The sequence below is a fragment of the Mus pahari genome, chromosome 6, assembly GCF_900095145.1.
Source record: "Mus pahari chromosome 6, PAHARI_EIJ_v1.1, whole genome shotgun sequence".
Taxonomy (NCBI): domain Eukaryota; kingdom Metazoa; phylum Chordata; class Mammalia; order Rodentia; family Muridae; genus Mus; species Mus pahari.
Genome location: NC_034595.1, coordinates 99535153 through 99554005, shown reverse-complemented (window position 1 = coordinate 99554005; position 18853 = coordinate 99535153). Strand labels below are relative to the sequence as shown.

Here is an 18853-nt window from a genome sequence, read left to right as displayed (position 1 = left end):
AAAAAAAAAAAAAAACCAAAAAAAAAAAAAATATATATATATATGGCATTCTTGTCAGATTCACCTAAGACAGGCCGTCTTGTTTATGAAATAAAAAGGGAGATGTTGAGAGCTTTTGGTGCCACTTCTAGGAAGTTGGCATTTGTCACTGGGCTCAGATAGTAGAGTATTAGAAACAGTGACCATGGGGCTTTGTTTACTACTTGCTGAATTCCTTATCAGTGTCCCATTATATAACGCAGGACGGCCTGGAATTTCAGAGGCCCACCAAGACCCTACCTTCCTCAAGGCATGCACACCACACCTGGCACGTATGTAGCCTTTTAATAGGGTGAACGGGGCGAAGGACGGCCCAGCAGGTGGCACAGGGTCTATCGCTTCAGTGAGGAAACGCCATGACCAAAACAGCCAGCTGAAGAGGAAAAAGGCTGGGGAGGAATCGGTGAATCTGCCTCACACAGCCACACTGTAGTCCATCACTGAAGGAAGCCAGGAGATAAGTGGCACAGGCACTTGTCACCGAGGCTGATGACCTGAATTTGATTCCTGGGACCACAACGTGGAGAGTAAGACTCCCACAAATTGTCCTCTGGCCACATGTACTGTGGCATGCATGCCTCACACATAAAATATTTTAAAAGGGAAAAGCCATTCCATATTGCATTATGAATAGTACAAGGGATGCCCTGTGACACATCTGTAATTCCAGCACGCAGGACGTACAGGCAGGACAACCAGGAGTCCAAGAGCATTCTTTTTTTTTTAAAGATTTATTTATTTATTATATGTAAGTACACTGTAGCTGTCTTTAGACACTCCAATAGAGGGAATCAGATCTTGTTTCGGATGGTTGTGAGCCACCATGTGGTTGCTGGGACTTGAACTCCGGACCTTCGGAAGAGCAGTCGGGTGCTCTTACCCACTGAGCCATCTCACCAGCCCTCCAAGAGCATTCTTGACGACACAGTGGGTCTGAAGCCAGCCTGGGCCTTAAGCCCTGTCGGGTTGTAGAGGTGACTCCGTGAGTAAAGGCACTTGCCACCAAGCTTGACAACCCATATAACAGGAGAACTGATCCCCATAAACTGTCCTCCAACTCTCACACTAGATTGTGTGTGCTCTCAATGGAGGGAGTGAGTGCATGAGCACAACTGTGCAAAGGGAAAGGTGAAAGGGCTGGGAATATCCCTCTGTGCAGACCACTTGCCTGGCAGAGTGAGACACTAAATTCAAATTTCAGTGGACAAGACCTGGGTGTGGTGGCACACCCACTATCACCATGGCCTGGAGGCTGAGGCAGAATGGTAGCCTATGAGTTTGAGCAAGCCAGAGGTACACAGTGAGACCTTGTCTTGGAGAAAGGGGACAGTACTGCTAGATGCAGTGGCACACACTTGAGACTAGCCCTGGGAAATGGAGGCAGCCACGACTAGATGACAGAGTGAAACCATGCCCCAGTCTCCCCAAGTCAAGGGCTGAGGAAGAGGCACAGTCGGCTCCCAATAGCATTTCCTAAGTTGCTGAGGCAGAGCCACCCCATGACCCACCCTGGCCACCAGCAGCCCACAGAGCCTTCCAGATGTGAAGGGTGAACTCGGCACTGCTCCTGCACATGTAGCCTTGGGTTTCTGGGCAGCTTCTTTGGGTATGTTTCTCTCCTGTTCTCTGAACAGGAAAGGGTGAAAGCAAAACACCAAAAAAAAAAAAAAAAACAAAAACAAAACAAAACAAAAAAAAACCCAAAAACCAAAAAAAACAAAAAACAAAAAAAACAAACTGAGAACCATCTTTCTTCTGGTAGGAATACATTTTAATGGGTTTAAAATGGATGTGTACAGAGCAGCACTGTCGGTGGCCCCACGAGTCCCTCCAGTACTATCTCTTTGGCCAGTTGTGCCGGAAGCCTCTGCAGAGATGGATGAAAACCAGAGTTACCACTTCAGGTTTAGGAGCTGTGCAAATCTCAAACACATAGCAAGGGGAGTCGGGTGGGGATGGGGGGACTACGCTTGGGCTCTGAGCTGTGTGGGGTGTGCGGCAGCAGGCCTGTCCTGCTTCGTGTGTGGGATCCTGACAGTTCTGCTCCAGCATAAGCAGTTCAGCGGTCAGTGATGATCCCCCTGCTGATTTCTCTCTTCCCAAGCACACGGTGTGGGGAAAATTCCCACCCATGTGCTCTGAGGTGAGGTACAATGAAACTACAGTGTAAGGAAGAGAAGGAGGATGGGATTTGAGGCCTGGGATGCAGGCCATGGTCACGTGAGCAGGTCATGTGCGCTCTTGCTTGCCGCATGACTGGGAGGTCTCGCCTCTGTCCAGCGCAGCCCCTGGAGCTGCACCCTGCTGAGGTTCCCAAGGACAGTGGTTGGCCTTCTGCTCGCCTGGCCAGGCCACCTACCTGTCCGACTTTCCAACAGCAAATGACATGCTTTTGTTTCCCACCGACTGTTTAAATTTTTTGGCTCCAACACCTTTCTGAAAGAGAAGAGTTATATATGCTGATGCCAATGTCAACCACCAGCCCCAAGGAGGACAGTTGTCACCTCAGCTTGTGTGCCCGACAGGCTGTGGCAGGAACAGGAGGGGCTCTGCACAGTCCTGAAGCAGCCAAGTTATACACGTAGCCCCTTCACTGCATAGGGCAGCACCTCAGGCCCAGGCTGACTGGAAGACATGTGCAAGGACATGCCAGGTCATGCATAGTGGCACACACCTGTAACCCCCGCACTTAAATGGTGGAAGCAGGAGGACTGAGTTCTATGTATACCTGTACTATAGTGTTCGCTGCCTGTTCTTAAATTGCTGACAAGGGGCTAGCAGGATGGCTCAGGAGACAAAGCCCAGTGACCGGTGTAAGGTCCCTGAGCCTGTGGTGGGAGGCTAGAACGCCCATACACTGTTCTCTGGCTTTCTGCACTCTCACACATTAACTTGTAAAACTTGCTGTGGGGACAACTGGCAGCAGCGTCTGTGCTCGAGGAGGACTGAGGTGGGAAAAGCGTGCTAAGCCCCAGGAGGTCACCGGCACCGAGGGAGGGACGAGAACAGTCCACGCTGTGGGCGCCCTCTGCAGCCTTACCTTGCCAGAAGGGGCCAGCTTATTGGGGTCGAACTGGCAGGAAGGCTTGGATTTACTGTCCCCTGAAAGGAAGAGCGATCGCGACAATGAGCAAACAGGCTGACAGGTCAGGGATCTGGGCTTCAGGAAGCACCAGTAGCGTTCCGTCTGCCACCTTTCCTGTGCCCCGGCCGTCTGAGACTATGCCGTGCACAGACCTGTTCCCAGGCTGGCAGAGGCAGGCTGACACTTCTGCATCAAAAACACCTCATGGCACTGGTGATAAAGTGAGCTGACACCTGCGTGTCAACCGTGAGCCCCTCCTTTTCACCTGCCCAAGCTCTAGCAGCTACTGTAGTGAGGAGTGTCACATGCAAACCCCTCACAGGGACCACTAGCTTAAGGGGACATAGGGCTCACTTTGTGAGGCAAACTTAACCATGGGCCACAATGGAGGCCATCCTGCTGAGCAGGGACAATGGCTACTCAGACTCTGCAGCAAGGAGAGCAGGGGGGCTTAGTTCCTGCCACTGCTTGTCCAATGCCCTGGACAGGACTCACCCTGCACTCTGCAGCTCCTCCCTCCTCCTTGGTGTCCTCCCTGCCCTTACCGGCAAAGGCCCCGAAGTCTGACTGGCTGTAGTCATAGGGACTGAAGTCTTTCCCTGGGGGGTCAGGGTCCTTGGCTTTCTTGGAGCCTTTTAGTCGTTTCTTCTCCTGTTTTTGCTCTATGGTCCTCAGGTCACTGGTGGCTCGTTCTCTCTTCTTGGTAGCATTTTCTAGCTGCAGGTGAGAACACGCAGGGAGGGAGTCACAGGAGTGTGCAGTGACATCCCGCTGTAACACTGTGGTACTGGTCTGCGACAGGCCCGAGTGTAACTGTGAGAGTCACCTGTATTTTACTCAGAGCTTACACACACAGCCTGCAGGTTACCCCATGCAGCTTCAAGTCATTTTGTGCAGCATGGAATTTCTACCGGTGGTGCTGGGCCAGCCCTCAGAAAGCTGTGGACGGTAGGTAGGCATTTTGGATTTCCGGTACCAGACTGGGACGTTCAACCTGTTTTAGCTGGGGCGACACAAGCTACTTCAACAGCAAGATTGGGAGCTGAGGCTGGAATTCAGGGGCAATCACAGGAGATTCCTGACTGATAATATTCTCAGGCCATTTAAGGCAAAGATTAAGAAGAGAATTTTAGAATGTGCTGGGTGTAATAAGAACAAAGGGATCTGGGGGAGGGGCAGGGCTTTGGTGTCACACACCTTTAATTCCAGCACAAGGGAGGCAGAGGCAGGTGCATCTCTGAGTTCGAGGCCAGCCTGGCCTACACATGAATTCCAGTACAGCCAGAGCTATACAGAAAATCCCGTCTCAGAAAACAAAAGCACCGCCCCCTCCACGACCATCCAAACAGAACAAAGACTTCTCTAGGGACACAGCAACGTCCCCGTGCTTTGTCCTCTGACAGACTGTGGCCCAGTGCTAAGAGGGTTTACCAAAGACACAGATCCTAAAAGAACTCTTAACATCACCTAGTTAGAGAAGGAGAGAGGTGGGTGCCGACTGACAAACCCAGATCCGCTGGGGTGCAGAATGAGCCTCCTGACAGTGGTCCAGGGGCCTGAAACCCTGCACATGACCAGGGGTGTCTGGTTCTAGAAAGGGGAAGGAGAGCACGTACCGCGGCTTGCTGCCGCACAGGGATAGCCTGTTGGAGCACAGCGGCTGAGGACTCCTCCTTCGCCTCCTCCCGGGCAGCTGTGAGAGAGAACTGTTGGTAGACTCCTGCCACTGTCCACCCAACCTGGGCCAGCACTGCTGCCCCTTCTAACCAATAGCCATGCCTGCCTGTGCCTCTCAGGAGGCTAGGACAAACAGCCAGCGGCTTCTCCGACACTTCTGCTGTCGACGTCCAGGAGTCAGGCCTCCTTTTAAAGATGGGCTTCTCTCATAGTCAGCAACCCCATCTTCCTAGGTGCTCAGGACAGAGCCTCTGCTGCCCCACGCCTTCCTTTCCCATGCTTCATCCGACTCAGCACCAAGTGCTGGCTCTGAGGCTGACAGCAGACCTGCCACATCAGCTGAGCAGCTGGGCTCAGGCTCTCTGTCCCTCTACTGACTGTGTCACTTGGATCCCCTCTGCTCAGAGCCCTGCCAAGTTACTCTAAGGACCAGCCAGTCCCCAGAGAGGCCCTATTTGTTTGTCTGCCTCTCTTCCTCAGGCACTCTGGACAGTCGCGCCTTGCCCTTTTTTGGGCATGCCAGCCAGTCACCACATGGGACCCTGGCCATTCTCCCCCTGGATTTGTCCCAGGCAACCTAGACCGCCTTTTCTCTCCAGTGTCCAGAGCTCTTCCTTCTCCACACGCAGAAGTGCTGTGTTACAGGGGCAGAGCACACAGGCAGTGAGTGCGCACCATGCCCAGGACAAGTTCAGGTCTACCGGGTTGGGGCTGGGCCTGTTTTGCTCACTGCCCTGTCCGTCAGGGAGGCCTGGGCTCCCGTCAATCAACATCGTCCATCTGGCTGATGTGCGGGGCGGTCCCTGCACTTACAAGGATGTGGACGCTACCTGTTTGCTCAGCTACCTTCTTCTTGGTTGCTTCTTTAGGTTCTTTTTGGACCTGGACCTGGCTGGCCAGCTTCCAGCGGTTGCTGATCTATAACAAAAACAGACAATGACCAAAACCAAACCAAACCAAAAAAAAAAGGGCTGCCTAAATAAACTCAGTTACTTAGGAGTGCCTACTTGCTTCAGAGGCAATGGAGGGCATGCTAACCTACTAAGGGCACATAGTCTAATCCAACACACCCTAGATCTAACAGCATCATCTTCTGCTGGCTTTGTTTACAAGATCCTTTTCTAAGGAGAGCAAAACACACCTGAACCCCAGACACCGGGCTGTATGGGCTCGCCCTAGACATCTCAACCCAGTCACCCTCTAGGTCAGGGAACCCGTCACTGGCCCCGTGGCCCAGTCAGTAGACAAAGTGGGGCTCAAGGTGTGTCTCCTTAGGCCTAAGTTTTACCTCCTGTCCCACTTACAGATGTGGCCCAAGACCACATCTCGGTGATGCAAAATGAACACAAGGGATGGACTGGGGAGGGTGTACTGCAGGCAGGGCAGGGGATGAAGAGAAGCCCACGTCGCTTCCTCTTCATTTTGGTTTTTGAGTCAGTGTTGTTTCCAAGGTTCTATGCAGCCAACAATGACCTGAAACTCATTCTCTTGCGCCCACTGCCCAAGTAATGGGTTTATAGTTGCACACCATAGATTTCCCTATTCCTATTGCCTCCACCCCTGCTTTGGAGACAAGGCCTCACCCTGGTTGAGTCTGGAACCTGCTATGTGGATCAGGTTGACCTTGAACTCAGATTTCCAGTTCTCTGAAATGCTAGGAGTAAAGATGTGTTACTGTGCCTAGCTTGTTATTCCCTCCATTTGGGTCTGAACCCAGAGCCCTGTACTTGCTAAGCAAGTACACTACCAGTTAGTCAAGTCCCCAAGTCCAGGACTTTTCATTTTTATTTTTAATGTTTTTCCTTTTTGAGGCAGGACCTTACCATGTAGCACTGGCTCCCCTACAACTTGGTATATAGTCAGAGAACTGCCTGCTCTGCGTCCCATGTATGGGTTAAAGGTGTGCACCGTCATACCCAGCCACCTGTTTACATGAAATTTTATTCACTCATTGTGTGTGTTTGTGTGTACACATGCCACCGTGCATGTGTGAAGGTTAAAACACAACTTGGAGTCATGGTTCTCCTTCCACCACATAGTGTTTTGGGATCCAATTCAGCTTTTCAGACATGGTGGTAGGATCCCTTACCCATGAGCCACCTTGATGGCCTTGGGGCTCCTCCTCAGCACAGGACCGAGGCCAGCAAGGGTGCTGTCCAGTGACAGGGCTGTGCTGACTGATGGCTGTCATCAGAGCACGCCCTTCCTACAGGGCCCTGTGTGAGGGGTGGGTGCTCTTGTCCACAGCACAAGGCAATCTCCTCAGACTCAAGCTGCTCCCTTTAAGAGCTTGAAGCAATATACACATATACAAATGTTATAAACTATATTATTTATGTACTTTATTACATATAAATTACTCCATTAGAAAAAACACAAAACAATTTTTTTTTTCCTTTCCAGTTTTGGATTTGAGCCCAGGCTATCTATCATACATTAGACAAACACTATCCTATGTTGATACCCTTGTGAAGCACAGCACAGCAGGCTGCTGCTTTTTTTCTTTCATTTTCTTTCTTTTTTTTTTTTAAAAGGCAGGGCCTCTTAGATCCCATGTTATCTAGAATACACTGTGTAGCTGAAGATGCCTTTGAGCTTCAGGTCCTCCTGCTGTCTCCTCCCACGTGCTGAGCTCACAGGTGTGCATCTCCACGCCAGCTTTATGTTGTGCTGGGGACCAAACCAGGGCTCCACGCGAGCCAGGCAAGCACGCTACTAACTGAGCTCCATTCCCAGCCCCAAGCCCTTTGCTGTAGACTCCCAAAGGCTTCCAAGGACCGGGCTACAGTTTGGCTTAGATGTAAAGGGCCTCTGTTCTGTTTTCAGCAGCCTAAAGAGGATCTGAAGCCTGCCCGAGAGGAGAACCCAGCTCTCACTCAGGTCAGAAGCCCCTAGAGAGCTACTTACTTCATAGATTTTCGAAGAAGGATCAAACTTTGCTGCTTGAGAGATGTGGGCCTTGTGTTCCAGAGAAGGCAGGAACTGCAGAAGGGGAAAGAGTCACTGCGAATGCCAAGGCAGGCACCTCGCCTGTCAGAGGCACTGCTACTGCCAGTGTGGTCCCACAAGGCCTCAGCTCAAGAGTCCCGACCTGGACACCTTGGATGACTGATACGTCGGTGAACTTGGGCTCCCCCTCCACAGTCCTGCTTTCCTCCCCGGTGAAAGGACTCGTGGCTGCAGAACTCCCCGCAGCTCCTGTCGGCTGGGCGCAGCTGCGCTACTCACCATCCGAAATGGGTTTTCAAAGGACTGCATTATGCTCTGGGCTTTTTTCTGTGCCACCGTCAATGGAGTCTTTCCACCTTCTTCAGTGTTAGGTTCCTGCAGGGACAGACCAAACCCATCCCTTCCAACCATGACCACGTTTCTGCACCAGGATGCTTTCCTGGGTCAGCAACACGGGTGATTTATTTCTTCAGGTAATGAATTCTTCATTTTTTTGAGCTACGAAGACCAGGCTGGCCTTAAGACCAGGTATTTATCTGCTTCCGGGACTAAAGGTGAGTGAGCCACCACACCCAGCACGTGCATTGATGCATTTTTACTATCTCATAACCTACATGGCCTGTGGTACTGCCACTACCTTCTGCTCGAGGAAAAGCACAGGAATTCAAATAGTGCTTCCAACTGGATTCATAACACCTGCCTGTCCCTTGAAGTTATGTTTGCTTCTAACACAGCGCAGAGGCACTACAGCCTTCTTCAGACTAAACCTAGAAGTCAGATGTCAGTGCAGCCTGTTCAGGAAGACTAGAGAGGAGTGGGGCACATGCTTATAATCCATGCACTGGAGAGCCAAGGCAAGAGAAATCCAAACAATTTGTTTGTTTGTTTGTTTTGTTTTTTCCAGACTAGTGTATCTCTGTAGCTTTGGCTGTCCTAGAATTCACTGTGCAGTCCAGGCTGGCCTCGAACTCAAGAGATCCACTTGTCTCTGCTTCCCAAGTGCTGGGATTAAAGACGTGCATCACTACTGCTGGTTGATTTTTAAAAGAAATTTTATGTGCATGAGTGTTTTGTTTGTTTGTATGTATGCATGCACATATGTATGTATGTGCACATGTGTACCCAGTGCCTGCCTATGGAGGTCAAGAGGTGTTGGATCTCCTGGAACTGGAGCTATACATCACTGTGAGCTGCCATTGGGGTACTGGGAACTAAACTAAAGTCCTGCAAGAACAACTGAGAAATGGAAGTTTGAGGTTAGACTGGGCAGCAGAATGAGATCCTGATTAAGAAGAAAAAGGAACTCCTACGGAGCAGATCAAGCCACTGAGTGCCCATGACAGCTCTGCCAGCGCAGCCTGCAGCTAGCAAAGGCAAATCACCACCCTAAAACCCCGTCTAAAATACTTTTACTGTGATGGGTTTTGTCTATGTAACCCTGTTTGTCCTGTAACTCATTGTGTAGAGGAGGCTGGCCTCAAACTCAAGAGATCTGCCTGTCCCCGCCTCTCAAGTGGTAGGTGTGCACTACCATGCCTGCCTCAATCAGGACTTTTAAAAATGTGTACGTGTGCATGTGTGTGTACACAGAGGTCAAAAGACAATCTTTGATGTAGGACCTCTTGATCATCACCATGTATGCCAGGCGAGTTGGGTCAGGAGACCTCTCCCATCTTACCATAGGTACAATGGGATTAGAGATGTGTCACAATGTCAGGCTTTTTAGTGGTTTCTGGAATCCAAACTGTAGCCCTCACATTTGTATGGCAAGTACTGTATCCACGGAGCCATCTCTCCAGGCCTTTAGGCCTTCCCTTTGCAGGGAACCTAGCGGCACCAGCCAATACAGGCAGAAACAAAAAAGCTGCATCACAGCCAGGCCCTCAGAACACAACTCAGTCCGAGCAAGCCACAGAGGGCCTCTAGAACGGATACCCTCTCCACGGTCAGGGGGCAGGGACTCCCTAGAGCCTGCACTGGCCGATGACATTTCTTCTAGTGAGTTATAGTGTGCAACGTGTTCTCCTAAAAGCATGATGACAGGTGTGTTCAGGAAAGCACACACGTCACAAACTCAGAAGAATGCTCTGCAGAGCCTCTACCATGGCTAGATCTACTCTTGTCTGCATGTCAATCCAGTGTCCTTCTCTTCTCCCCATGCACTTTTCAGTTGGTCCCCCCCCCCCCCCCGAGACAGGGTTTCTCTGTGCAGTCCTGGAACTCATGCTGTAGACAAGGCTGGCCTGGAACTCAGAAATCTGCCTGCTTCTGCCTCCCAAGTGCTGAGATAATAAAGGCATGTGCCACCACTTCCCGGTCAGTCTGTCTTTCTGAGACAGATTTCTCTGTGTAGCTCTGGATGTCCTAAAACTCAGTCTGTAGACCAGGCTGGCCTTGAACTCAGAGACCCACCTGCCTCTGCCTCCTGAGTGCTGAGACTAAAGGCTTACGCCACCACTGTCCAGCTTTTCTTTTCTTAGAAAGAGATATGTTATGTGTATGAGTGTTTTGTCCAGGTATATACATGTGTACCATGTGTGTGTCAAGTGCTCACAGTTTGAAAGGTGTCAGATTCTCCAGAACTAGAACTACAGACAGCTATAAGTCATCATGTGGGTACTTGGAACTGAATCCAAATCCTCTACAAGAGCAGCCAGTGTGCTTAGCTCTGAGCCACTGCTTCTGCTCACCCTCTAAGGATTCTTCAGCAATAGTGCTCATGAGACACCCTGCCCTGTAGAAAGCTCCCTGTCCACACCTCTCTAGCTTTACCTCTGGCACTGTTCTCAAACGTGCATGCACATTCCAGGCAGAGAGTTTGTGTGATAAGACCACACAGCAGGAGGAAGCCTGAACCGCCGTGGGGACTTCCTTGTTACTCACACTGAACAGAGTGATGACGGCCGTGGCAAGGAGGCATCCGGCATCCACAGAGGTTTCTTCTTTGCCCTCAGTGAAGAGGCTCGGCTGCTTCTGAAGTGGCACGGTCCCTAGAGACAGAGGTAAACAAGACCTGTGGGCTTCGTCCAGCAAACTGGCTCCATCTGTCTGGGAGTCCAGAGGGCTTCCATCTTACCATTAGTCGGGGTGATCGGGTAGTTATCTGGAGGGGTGTGGGAACTGTCATGGGGTCCAAAGAGATCATTCTCCAATCTCTGCATCAAAGAGAAACCAGCAGACCACATGTAAAACTAATAAGCAAGTCAGGAGCTCTTGGTCAGTGGGACGGCACTGACCTGTCAGGGGCTGTGATCTCCACCCCTCCCATAGGTGACACAGCAGCTGTGACACTGTACCTCGGCGCTAGGCAGTGGTCCGCTCTTCTTCACTCCAGCTGCATTTTCAGACTGAGGAGGAAAGAAGAGGAGGGCTGGGAATGTAGCTCTGCTGGCAGTCTGCAAGCATGCTGGAGGGCCTGGGTCTGACTCCCACCCCGGGGTGTGATTGGACAGGCCTGCAATTCCAGCACCGCAGAGGCGGAAACAGGAGGATCGCAAGCTCAAGGCCATTCTGGCTCAAACACATGAACATACACACAAACACAAACTAAAGAAGGAAAGAAGGGAGAAAGAAGAAACTGAGGACAGCGACACAGCCAATGCCACATGATCACGCAGCAAGGCTGCAGTCAGCTGTGATCTGTCTCCCAAGAGCCCACAGCTACCCTTCCATCCCTCACCCTAAGCACCAGGCACTCAAGGCCTGCCATGTCAAAGGCCAGTGCTTCCTTCTGGCCAGGAGGTGGGAGGATGCAATACTTCCAGCCAGCCGGGAGCAGTCTTCTCTGGCAGCCAGCGTGCTTTCTACTTACACAAACTGGAAAACTTAGAGGGGCTTTGTGTGTTTGTGTGTGAGACCATGCATGAGTACAGGCACATGTACGTGTGGTGTGTATATGTGTGGTGCAGGTGCCCATGGCCTCACACAGGAGAGGCAGCACCCTCCTTCTGACCTTCTTAGCCCCCAGGTGGACAATCTAATATACCAGCTGCAAACACACCCTCTTCTTTCATTTTGAGTCTTGTGGGTCAACAATCTTTCAAGGGAATAAACAACTGATTGCATATTTATATCACCACCAAGTCAACACATTCAAAGAAGTCCAAAGAAAGGTGGAAATGGTGGTGCAAGGCTGTAATTCTAGCTACTTGGAAAGCTGGGGGTTGGGAGTGGGGAGATAGGACTGAAAGTTCAAGGCCTGCCCGGGCTACAGGGTTATTACACAGCTGAACTCAAGGCTAGCCTAGGGAAACCCTGCACGGTAAAACCCTATCTCAAAAAGAAGGAAAAGGAGCCGGGCGTGGTGGCGCACGCCTTTAATCCCAGCACTCGGGAGGCAGAGGTAGGTAGATTTCTGAGTTCGAGGCCAGCCTGGTCTACAAAGTGAGTTCTAGGACAGCCAGGGCTATACAGAGAAACCCTGTCTTGAAAACAAACAAACAAACAAACAAAAAAGAAGGAAAAGAATTAAAGCAAGACCCCTAAAAGCAACCACTTAAGCTGACTCTTACCAAGTTCTATTACACAGAGTACAGCCATGTATCTGTATTTCTTCTTCTCTGTATTCATTCATTCAGCATGGCACAGAGGGTGACCTAAGTTGTTGATTCTTTCCTTCAACCATAGGGACCCAGGGATGGACTTAGACCGTCAGGCTGCTAGTGAGCGCCTATACCATCTTGGTAGGTCTTTTTTTTTTTTTTTTGGAGACAGGGTCTCATGAAACTCAGGCTAGCCTTAAACTCAGTAGCTAGCTGAGGATAACCTTGAACTCCGGATTCTCCTGTTCTGTATCCACGTGCTGGGATTACAGGTGTTGGCAGCTGTGGGTCTATGTTCTGAGGGAGGTTTCACTTCCTCCTATGATTATCCAAACTTTAGTCTTTCTCTCACTTTCCTGGATTCCCATTCAACCCACAATCCCCTCCTTCCCTCTCACTGAGGCTCTGACTGCTGTTCTCCGTCCTGGACCCAACCCCCACACTGAGTAACTCTAACTGCTGGCCACGCAGACAGCTCCTCCACAGTCCCTAGGCTCAGCAGTAACTGGCAGCACTGTGACATCTCCTGCAGAGTGCTGTGAGCCTCTCTGGTGCTTCCCTACAACCCTTCCCACACTGGTCCACCCATGCACACGGGGTGTGATGGCTTCAGGTTTGGGTTTCCACTGCCAGCTCTCTACACCAAGGTCCCTACTCCAACTCATTCCACCAGATTAACTGCTTTATTACAATCAGTAAAGGGCCTAGTTATTTGCTATCAAATTATGAAAAAGGCCATAAATGATAAGGCTTAATTTATGACTGCCATTAAAAACAAAAGCGCAGTTGCTGGTGAGAGGGCTCTGAGCACCATGTATGACAACCAGGACTCTTACAGTGGAAGGAAAGAACTGCAGCATGTACTCTGATCCAGATACGTGTGCTGTGCTACACATGTCTTCATGCACACAGAATACAGAAAAACTCAATTTAAAGCCCTGTAGGCTAGAGCAATAACTCAGCAGAGGAGTACCTGTGTAGCATGAGTGGGCCTGGGCTTGAACCCTAGTATTAAAAAATAAAACCATACCTCAAACCCCAAACTCCAAACCAGCGCAATCTAACCCAACACACGCCACAGCTTACACGACACACCCCGTAGCTTTCCAAGCCACCACCACTCCTCAGGATGACTGAGCACAGGAGAGCAGCTCAGGGCTTTACAAGGCCACAGGAGAAAGGTGCTGGAGAATGGGTCTGCTGAATGAAACATGGCATACCTTGAGCAGGGGCATCTCTCGAGCCTGCTGGATTAAGAGATGCATCTCATTGATCTGCTGCCGGACAAGAGGTGGTACTGGGTTACAGCAAGCTATGATGCCTTGAGGCTCCCTGAAAACAAGGTCAAAGTCTCAGCTCGTCTAGGAGACAAGCCTTCAACACCTCCTGACAGCGCCTGGGCAGCTGGGCTGTGGCTCACTGAGCAGAGCGCTCTGCTCACTCAGCAGCCGGGAGCCTTGAGTTCCATGCTCAGCACAACATGCATCCTGGTGCAGGTCTAACCCCAGCACTGAGAAACAGAAGCAGGAGGGTCAGAAGTTCTGCTACACAGTGAGTTGCAGGCCAGCCTGGTCATGGAGTGAAGACCTCTCCCCACAGCACCCTGCCCTTCCCAAGCCAAGGCCAGAGAAGGAGTAACAGATTACATAAATGAGCCCAGGCCTGCCACCTGGACATGGGACCTTTCCTCCACCAACTCTCGAGCCCGTTCCTCTGGTTGTCTTATAAATTCTGAGAGCGGGAGATAAGCCTCAAGGAAAGATGATTTCCAATTTCTCAATCCTGTTTATGCTCCAAATAATACAACAAAATGCTTGTAAGTCATGAGGCTTCAGAAAGACACCAATGGCAGATGATGCCAGTGCAGCATCCAGCCCGGGAGGCCGTGGTGGCTTCTAGGGAGGATATCGCAGCAGTCTCAGAGGCCGCCGAGGAGGCTGTGGCTGTGGTTAAGGTCAAGGATGTGGGCTCGTGGAGGTAAAGTCAAAGACAAGGAGTGGATCCTTGTCACCAAGCTGAGCCTCCTGGTTAAGGACATGAAGATCAAGTCCTTGGGGACCTCCTTGTTCTCCTGGCCCATCACAGACTCTGAGATTACTGACTTTTTTTCCCTCTGGGTACATGTCTAAAGGATGAGGTTCTGAAGATTCTGCCAGTGCAGAAGCAGACTCAGGCTGGCCAGTGAACACGTTCAAGGCTTTTGTCACTATTGGGGACTACAATGGTCACGGAATGGTCTTGGTGTTAAGTGCTCCAAGAATGTAGCCACTGCCATGGGAGGGGCTATCATCATGTCCAACCTTTCCACTGTCCCTGTGCAGAGGGAGAGCCTACTGGGGGAACAAGACTGGAAAGCCCCACACTGCTCCATGCAAGGTGACAGACAGGCCGCTGTGGCTCTGTGCTGTTGCGTCTCATCCCTGTCCCCCTAGAGACACTGGCATTGTCTCTGCTCCTGTGCTCAAGAAGCTCCTGACGATGGCCAATACCGATGACTGCTACACTTCAGCCAGAGGCTGCACTGCCACCCTGGGCAACTTTGCCAAGGCCAACTTTGATACCATCTCCAAGATCTACAGCTACCTGACCCACAACCTCTGGAAAGAGACTGTGTCACCAAGTCTCCTTCTCAGGAATTCACTGATCATCTTGTGAAAACCCACACCAGAGTCTCTGTTCAGAGGACCCAGGCTCCAGCTGAGGCTACCACATAAGGGTTTTTATACAAGAAAAATAAATGAATTAAGTCTGTTAAAAAACAAAACAAGGGCTGGAGAGATGACTCAGCGGTTAAGAGCACTGACTGCTCTTCCAGAGGTCCTGAGTTCAATTCCCAGAACCGGCTCACAACCATCTGTAATGGGATGCGATGCCCTCTTCTGGTGTGTCTGAAGACAGCTACAGTGCACTCATATTCATAAAATAAATAAATATTTCAAAACAAAACAAAACAAAAAAACAACAAACTGTGAGGCTTTGATTTGGAGAAACACACAGAAAGACTGTGGGACAGCTCTCCCTAAGGGACTGCAGCAGGCTCAGGACTAGCCATGCAGAGGCCAATTCACAAGTTTTAGTTCTTATCCAGGAGCCCTCAGGCAAGGACTGTAGCTCCCTAAGCCTTGCCACTTTCCAAGCTTGGAGTACTAACCTCTATGAGTACAGCCTTGGGCAGCCGCAATGAGAGTGCCCGGCTGTGAAGGACTGAGAGCGACTGAGAAGAGAGAGCATGTCACTCAGGCTCTGAGACTTACTTAGGCAGTTCCTCAGCTATCTTTAGCATCATGTGATTTGGTAGAACATATCTGCAATGAAACACAAAATGGGATCATGTTAAGTAGCAAGGCTCACTAAACCCTGAGTGCAGGAGACGGTAGCCAGCCTTCGCGGTCTCAGTCGCTGGCCGCATAGGCATGACCAGAGCCCTGAACCCTTACCCGTAGCTCTCATCCTCCCTGCGAGCTGTCTTATCCCTCCAAGCAAACAGCAGCTGAAAGGCTGTCAGCTGCTGCGAGTTCAGATGCTTCTTTTGCTTTCGATATAGCTCCAGGTAGGACTCGTCCGTAAAGATAGGCTTGACAAATTTCTGAAAATGTTAACAACATTCAGGATCAATGAGCAGTAGGGAAAGGCTCAGGGGCCGAATGACTGCCTAACATGCATGACGCCCTGAGTTTGATCCTCAGCAACATAAAAAAAATGGAAAACGTCGCCGGGCGTGGTGGCACATGCCTTTAATCCCAGCACTCAGGAGGCAGAGGCAGGCGGATTTCTGAGTTCGAAGGCAGCCTGGTCTACAGAGTGAGTTCCAGGATAGCCAGGGCTACACAGAGAAACCCTGTCTCTAAAAAGGAAAACATCAGTGGAATAAAGAATGTGCTCTGGGCTTGTCTCAGGTCGAAACCCTGAATAATACAGGGCTCTTCAAAACGTTTGCCTCTTGCATTAAAGGACAAAGGTAAAGATGAGTTTAGGTCCACTTGGGAAGCTAACATAGGCGGACTACAAGCCAGAGGCCACTCTGGGTTACCTAGTAAGACCTTGTTTAAAAAAACTGAAAGACCCTAAACTCCAGCTCTTGGGAGGCTGAAGGAGGATCTTTGTGAGGTTGAGGCCAGCCTGGTCTACAAAGTGAGTTCCAGGACAGCCAGAGCTATACAGAGAAACCCTGTCTCAAAAAAACCAAAAAGAAACTCTGACTTGAAAAACCAATACACCAAACCTGAAAGCAAGGCTGGATGGAGAGCTCGCTGGGAGAGCACTTGCTTAGCATGTGTGAGATTCTGAACCCAACCTCAGTGCTGCAGGGAAAAGAAAAAGGAAGGCGAAGCTCAACTCCTTGCTATGGCAGTGCAAACACTGATAATGTATCAGCAAAAGGTTAGCATGGCTTCTGCCTAGGATGATCCCACAGGAACTGCAAAACAAATGCCTAAAATCCAAATCACTCACTCAAGCAGTGGGCCACTGAACTGAGTAAGGTTCTCAAAAGAAGAAACAGAAAAAGCTGTATTTGAAAAATTGCTCAACATTCTTTGTTATCAGGAAAATACAAATCTATCCATCCATCCATCCATCTAAATATCTATTGTTATTTTGTTTTTGTTTTTTTTTTCTAGACAGGGTTTCTGTGTAGCCCTGGCTGTCTTGGAACTCTGTAAATAAGGCTGGCTTCAAAGAGATCCACTTGCCTCTGCCTCCTGAATGCTGGTATTAAAGGCATTCACCAACATGAATCAGCTTGTAAATTATTTATTAGTTTATTTTATGTGTTTGGGTAAGGAGAAGAGGATGAAGAAAAAGAAGAAAGTGTAGGGCTGGAGAGATGGCTCAGAGGTTAAGAGCACTGACTGCTCTTCCAGAGGTCCCGAGTTCAATTCCCAGCAACCACATGATGGTCCACAATCATCTGTAATGGGATCTGATGCCCTCTTCTGGTATGCCTAAAGACAGCTACAGTGTACTCATCATATACAAAATAAAATCTTTAAAAAAAAAAAAAAAAGTGTAATGGCATACATTTGTAAAAGCTACTACAAAAGCTATAACTCGGGGCTGGAGAGATGGCTCAGTGGGTAAGAGCACCCGACTGCTCTTCCAAAGGTCCAGAGTTCAAATCCTAGCAACCACATGGTGGCTCATAACCATCCGTAACAAGATCTGATGCCCTCTTCTGGAGTGTCTGAAGACAGCTACAGTGTACTTACATATAATTAAAAAAAAAAAAAAAAAAAAAAAAGCTATAACTCATTCCCTCCACCGACCCTACTTCTCTATGGTTTTTCTTTCTTTTTTTCCCCCAAGACAGGTTTTCTCTGTGGGGCCCTGGTTGTCCTGGAACTCACTCTCTAGACCAGGCTGGCCTCGAACTCAGGCTGCCTCTGCCTCCCATGTGCTAGGATTAAAGGCGTGCGCCACCACTGCCTGGCATCTCTGGTTTTTCAAAAGAGGGTTTCTCTATGTCCTGGAGCTCTTTAGACCAGGCTGGCCTCAAGTTCAAGAGATCTGCCTGCCTCTGCCTCCACAGTGCTGGGATTTCAATGTGCACTGGTGTTCTGGTTGCATATATGTCTGTGTGAGGGTGTTGGATCCCCTGGAACTAGAGCTATAGCCAGTTGTGAGCAGCCATGTGGGTGCTATGCTGGGAGTTGAACCCTGGACCTCTGGGAGAGCAGACAATGATCTTAACCACTGAGCCAGCTCTCCAGCCCCAAGAGCCATTAGTTTCTATGCCAAGTTAACAAATCACAACTCAATCAGAAACGGCCTGAGACAGGAGTCCTGCAGTTCTGGTGACATGGTACCTTGAGGCAGATGTCCCTGCTCCGCTGCCATACCACCTGCAACTGGACAGGTTGGTCGTTGCCTCTTTCCCACAGTTCCAGCCTCATTCGATCATAGATGTAAAGCAGGTAATGGGTGTCATCCCGGGCATAGCTCAGCATTTCCTCTGGCAAAGGGCTAGAGTTGCGAGAGAGGCACAGTTTTAATCACTGTCCCAGGGACCCATCCACACTGGACATCCTAGTTGACAACTTTCTTGGCCCCTTTCTCATCCCAATGATTTTTTTCCTTTCCAACGGGACACGGATAGACAGTTCCTGCCTCTCACTGTGACAAACTATTATTTAACACGTTGGTCCATCTGTCTGTCCTGACCCTCTCTGTGCTTTCTTTTTTATTTTTTTAAAAAAGATTTATTTATTACTATATGTGAGTACACTGTAGCTGTCTTCAGACACACCAGAAGAGGGCGTCAGACCTCATCACAAATGGGGTTGTGAGCCACCATGTGGTCGCTGGGATTTGAACTCAGGACCTTCGGGAAAGTAGTCAGTGCTCTTAACCATTGAGCCATCTCACCAGCCCCTCTCTGTGCTTTCTTACCTCTGCTATGAGATGGGAGCAAGCACGGAGAGTGCTGTGAGGATGAGCAGGGCACTGCCCTGGTGCACATGGCCCAGTTCCAGGAGGGCAGGGCTCAAGAATAAAGTGGCTTTCAAATGTTACTAATTACCATCTTATACTGGGAATGTAACAACCGTTCAAATACATATCCCCC

At 49.9% G+C, this 18853-nt stretch overlaps 1 protein-coding gene across 1 annotated transcript in view; it reads right to left on the bottom strand.

Moving 5' to 3' along the window:
- Nucleotides 1-1788: 1788 nt before the first annotated feature.
- Exosc10 (exosome component 10) overlaps nt 1789-18853 on the bottom strand; it is a 23842-nt gene continuing 6777 nt past the window's right edge. The window contains exons 11-25 of the mRNA XM_021199579.2: nt 18096-18252; nt 15729-15877; nt 15546-15596; nt 13512-13623; nt 11047-11097; nt 10827-10905; nt 10634-10740; nt 8030-8125; nt 7709-7783; nt 5632-5719; nt 4741-4817; nt 3670-3841; nt 3080-3141; nt 2399-2475; nt 1789-1906 (exon numbers count right to left, since the gene is read on the bottom strand). Of these exons, the coding sequence (XP_021055238.1) occupies nt 1876-1906; nt 2399-2475; nt 3080-3141; nt 3670-3841; nt 4741-4817; nt 5632-5719; nt 7709-7783; nt 8030-8125; nt 10634-10740; nt 10827-10905; nt 11047-11097; nt 13512-13623; nt 15546-15596; nt 15729-15877; nt 18096-18252 (1384 nt within the window). The 3' untranslated portion in view covers nt 1789-1875. The remainder of the gene's footprint in view (nt 1907-2398; nt 2476-3079; nt 3142-3669; nt 3842-4740; nt 4818-5631; nt 5720-7708; nt 7784-8029; nt 8126-10633; nt 10741-10826; nt 10906-11046; nt 11098-13511; nt 13624-15545; nt 15597-15728; nt 15878-18095; nt 18253-18853) is intronic.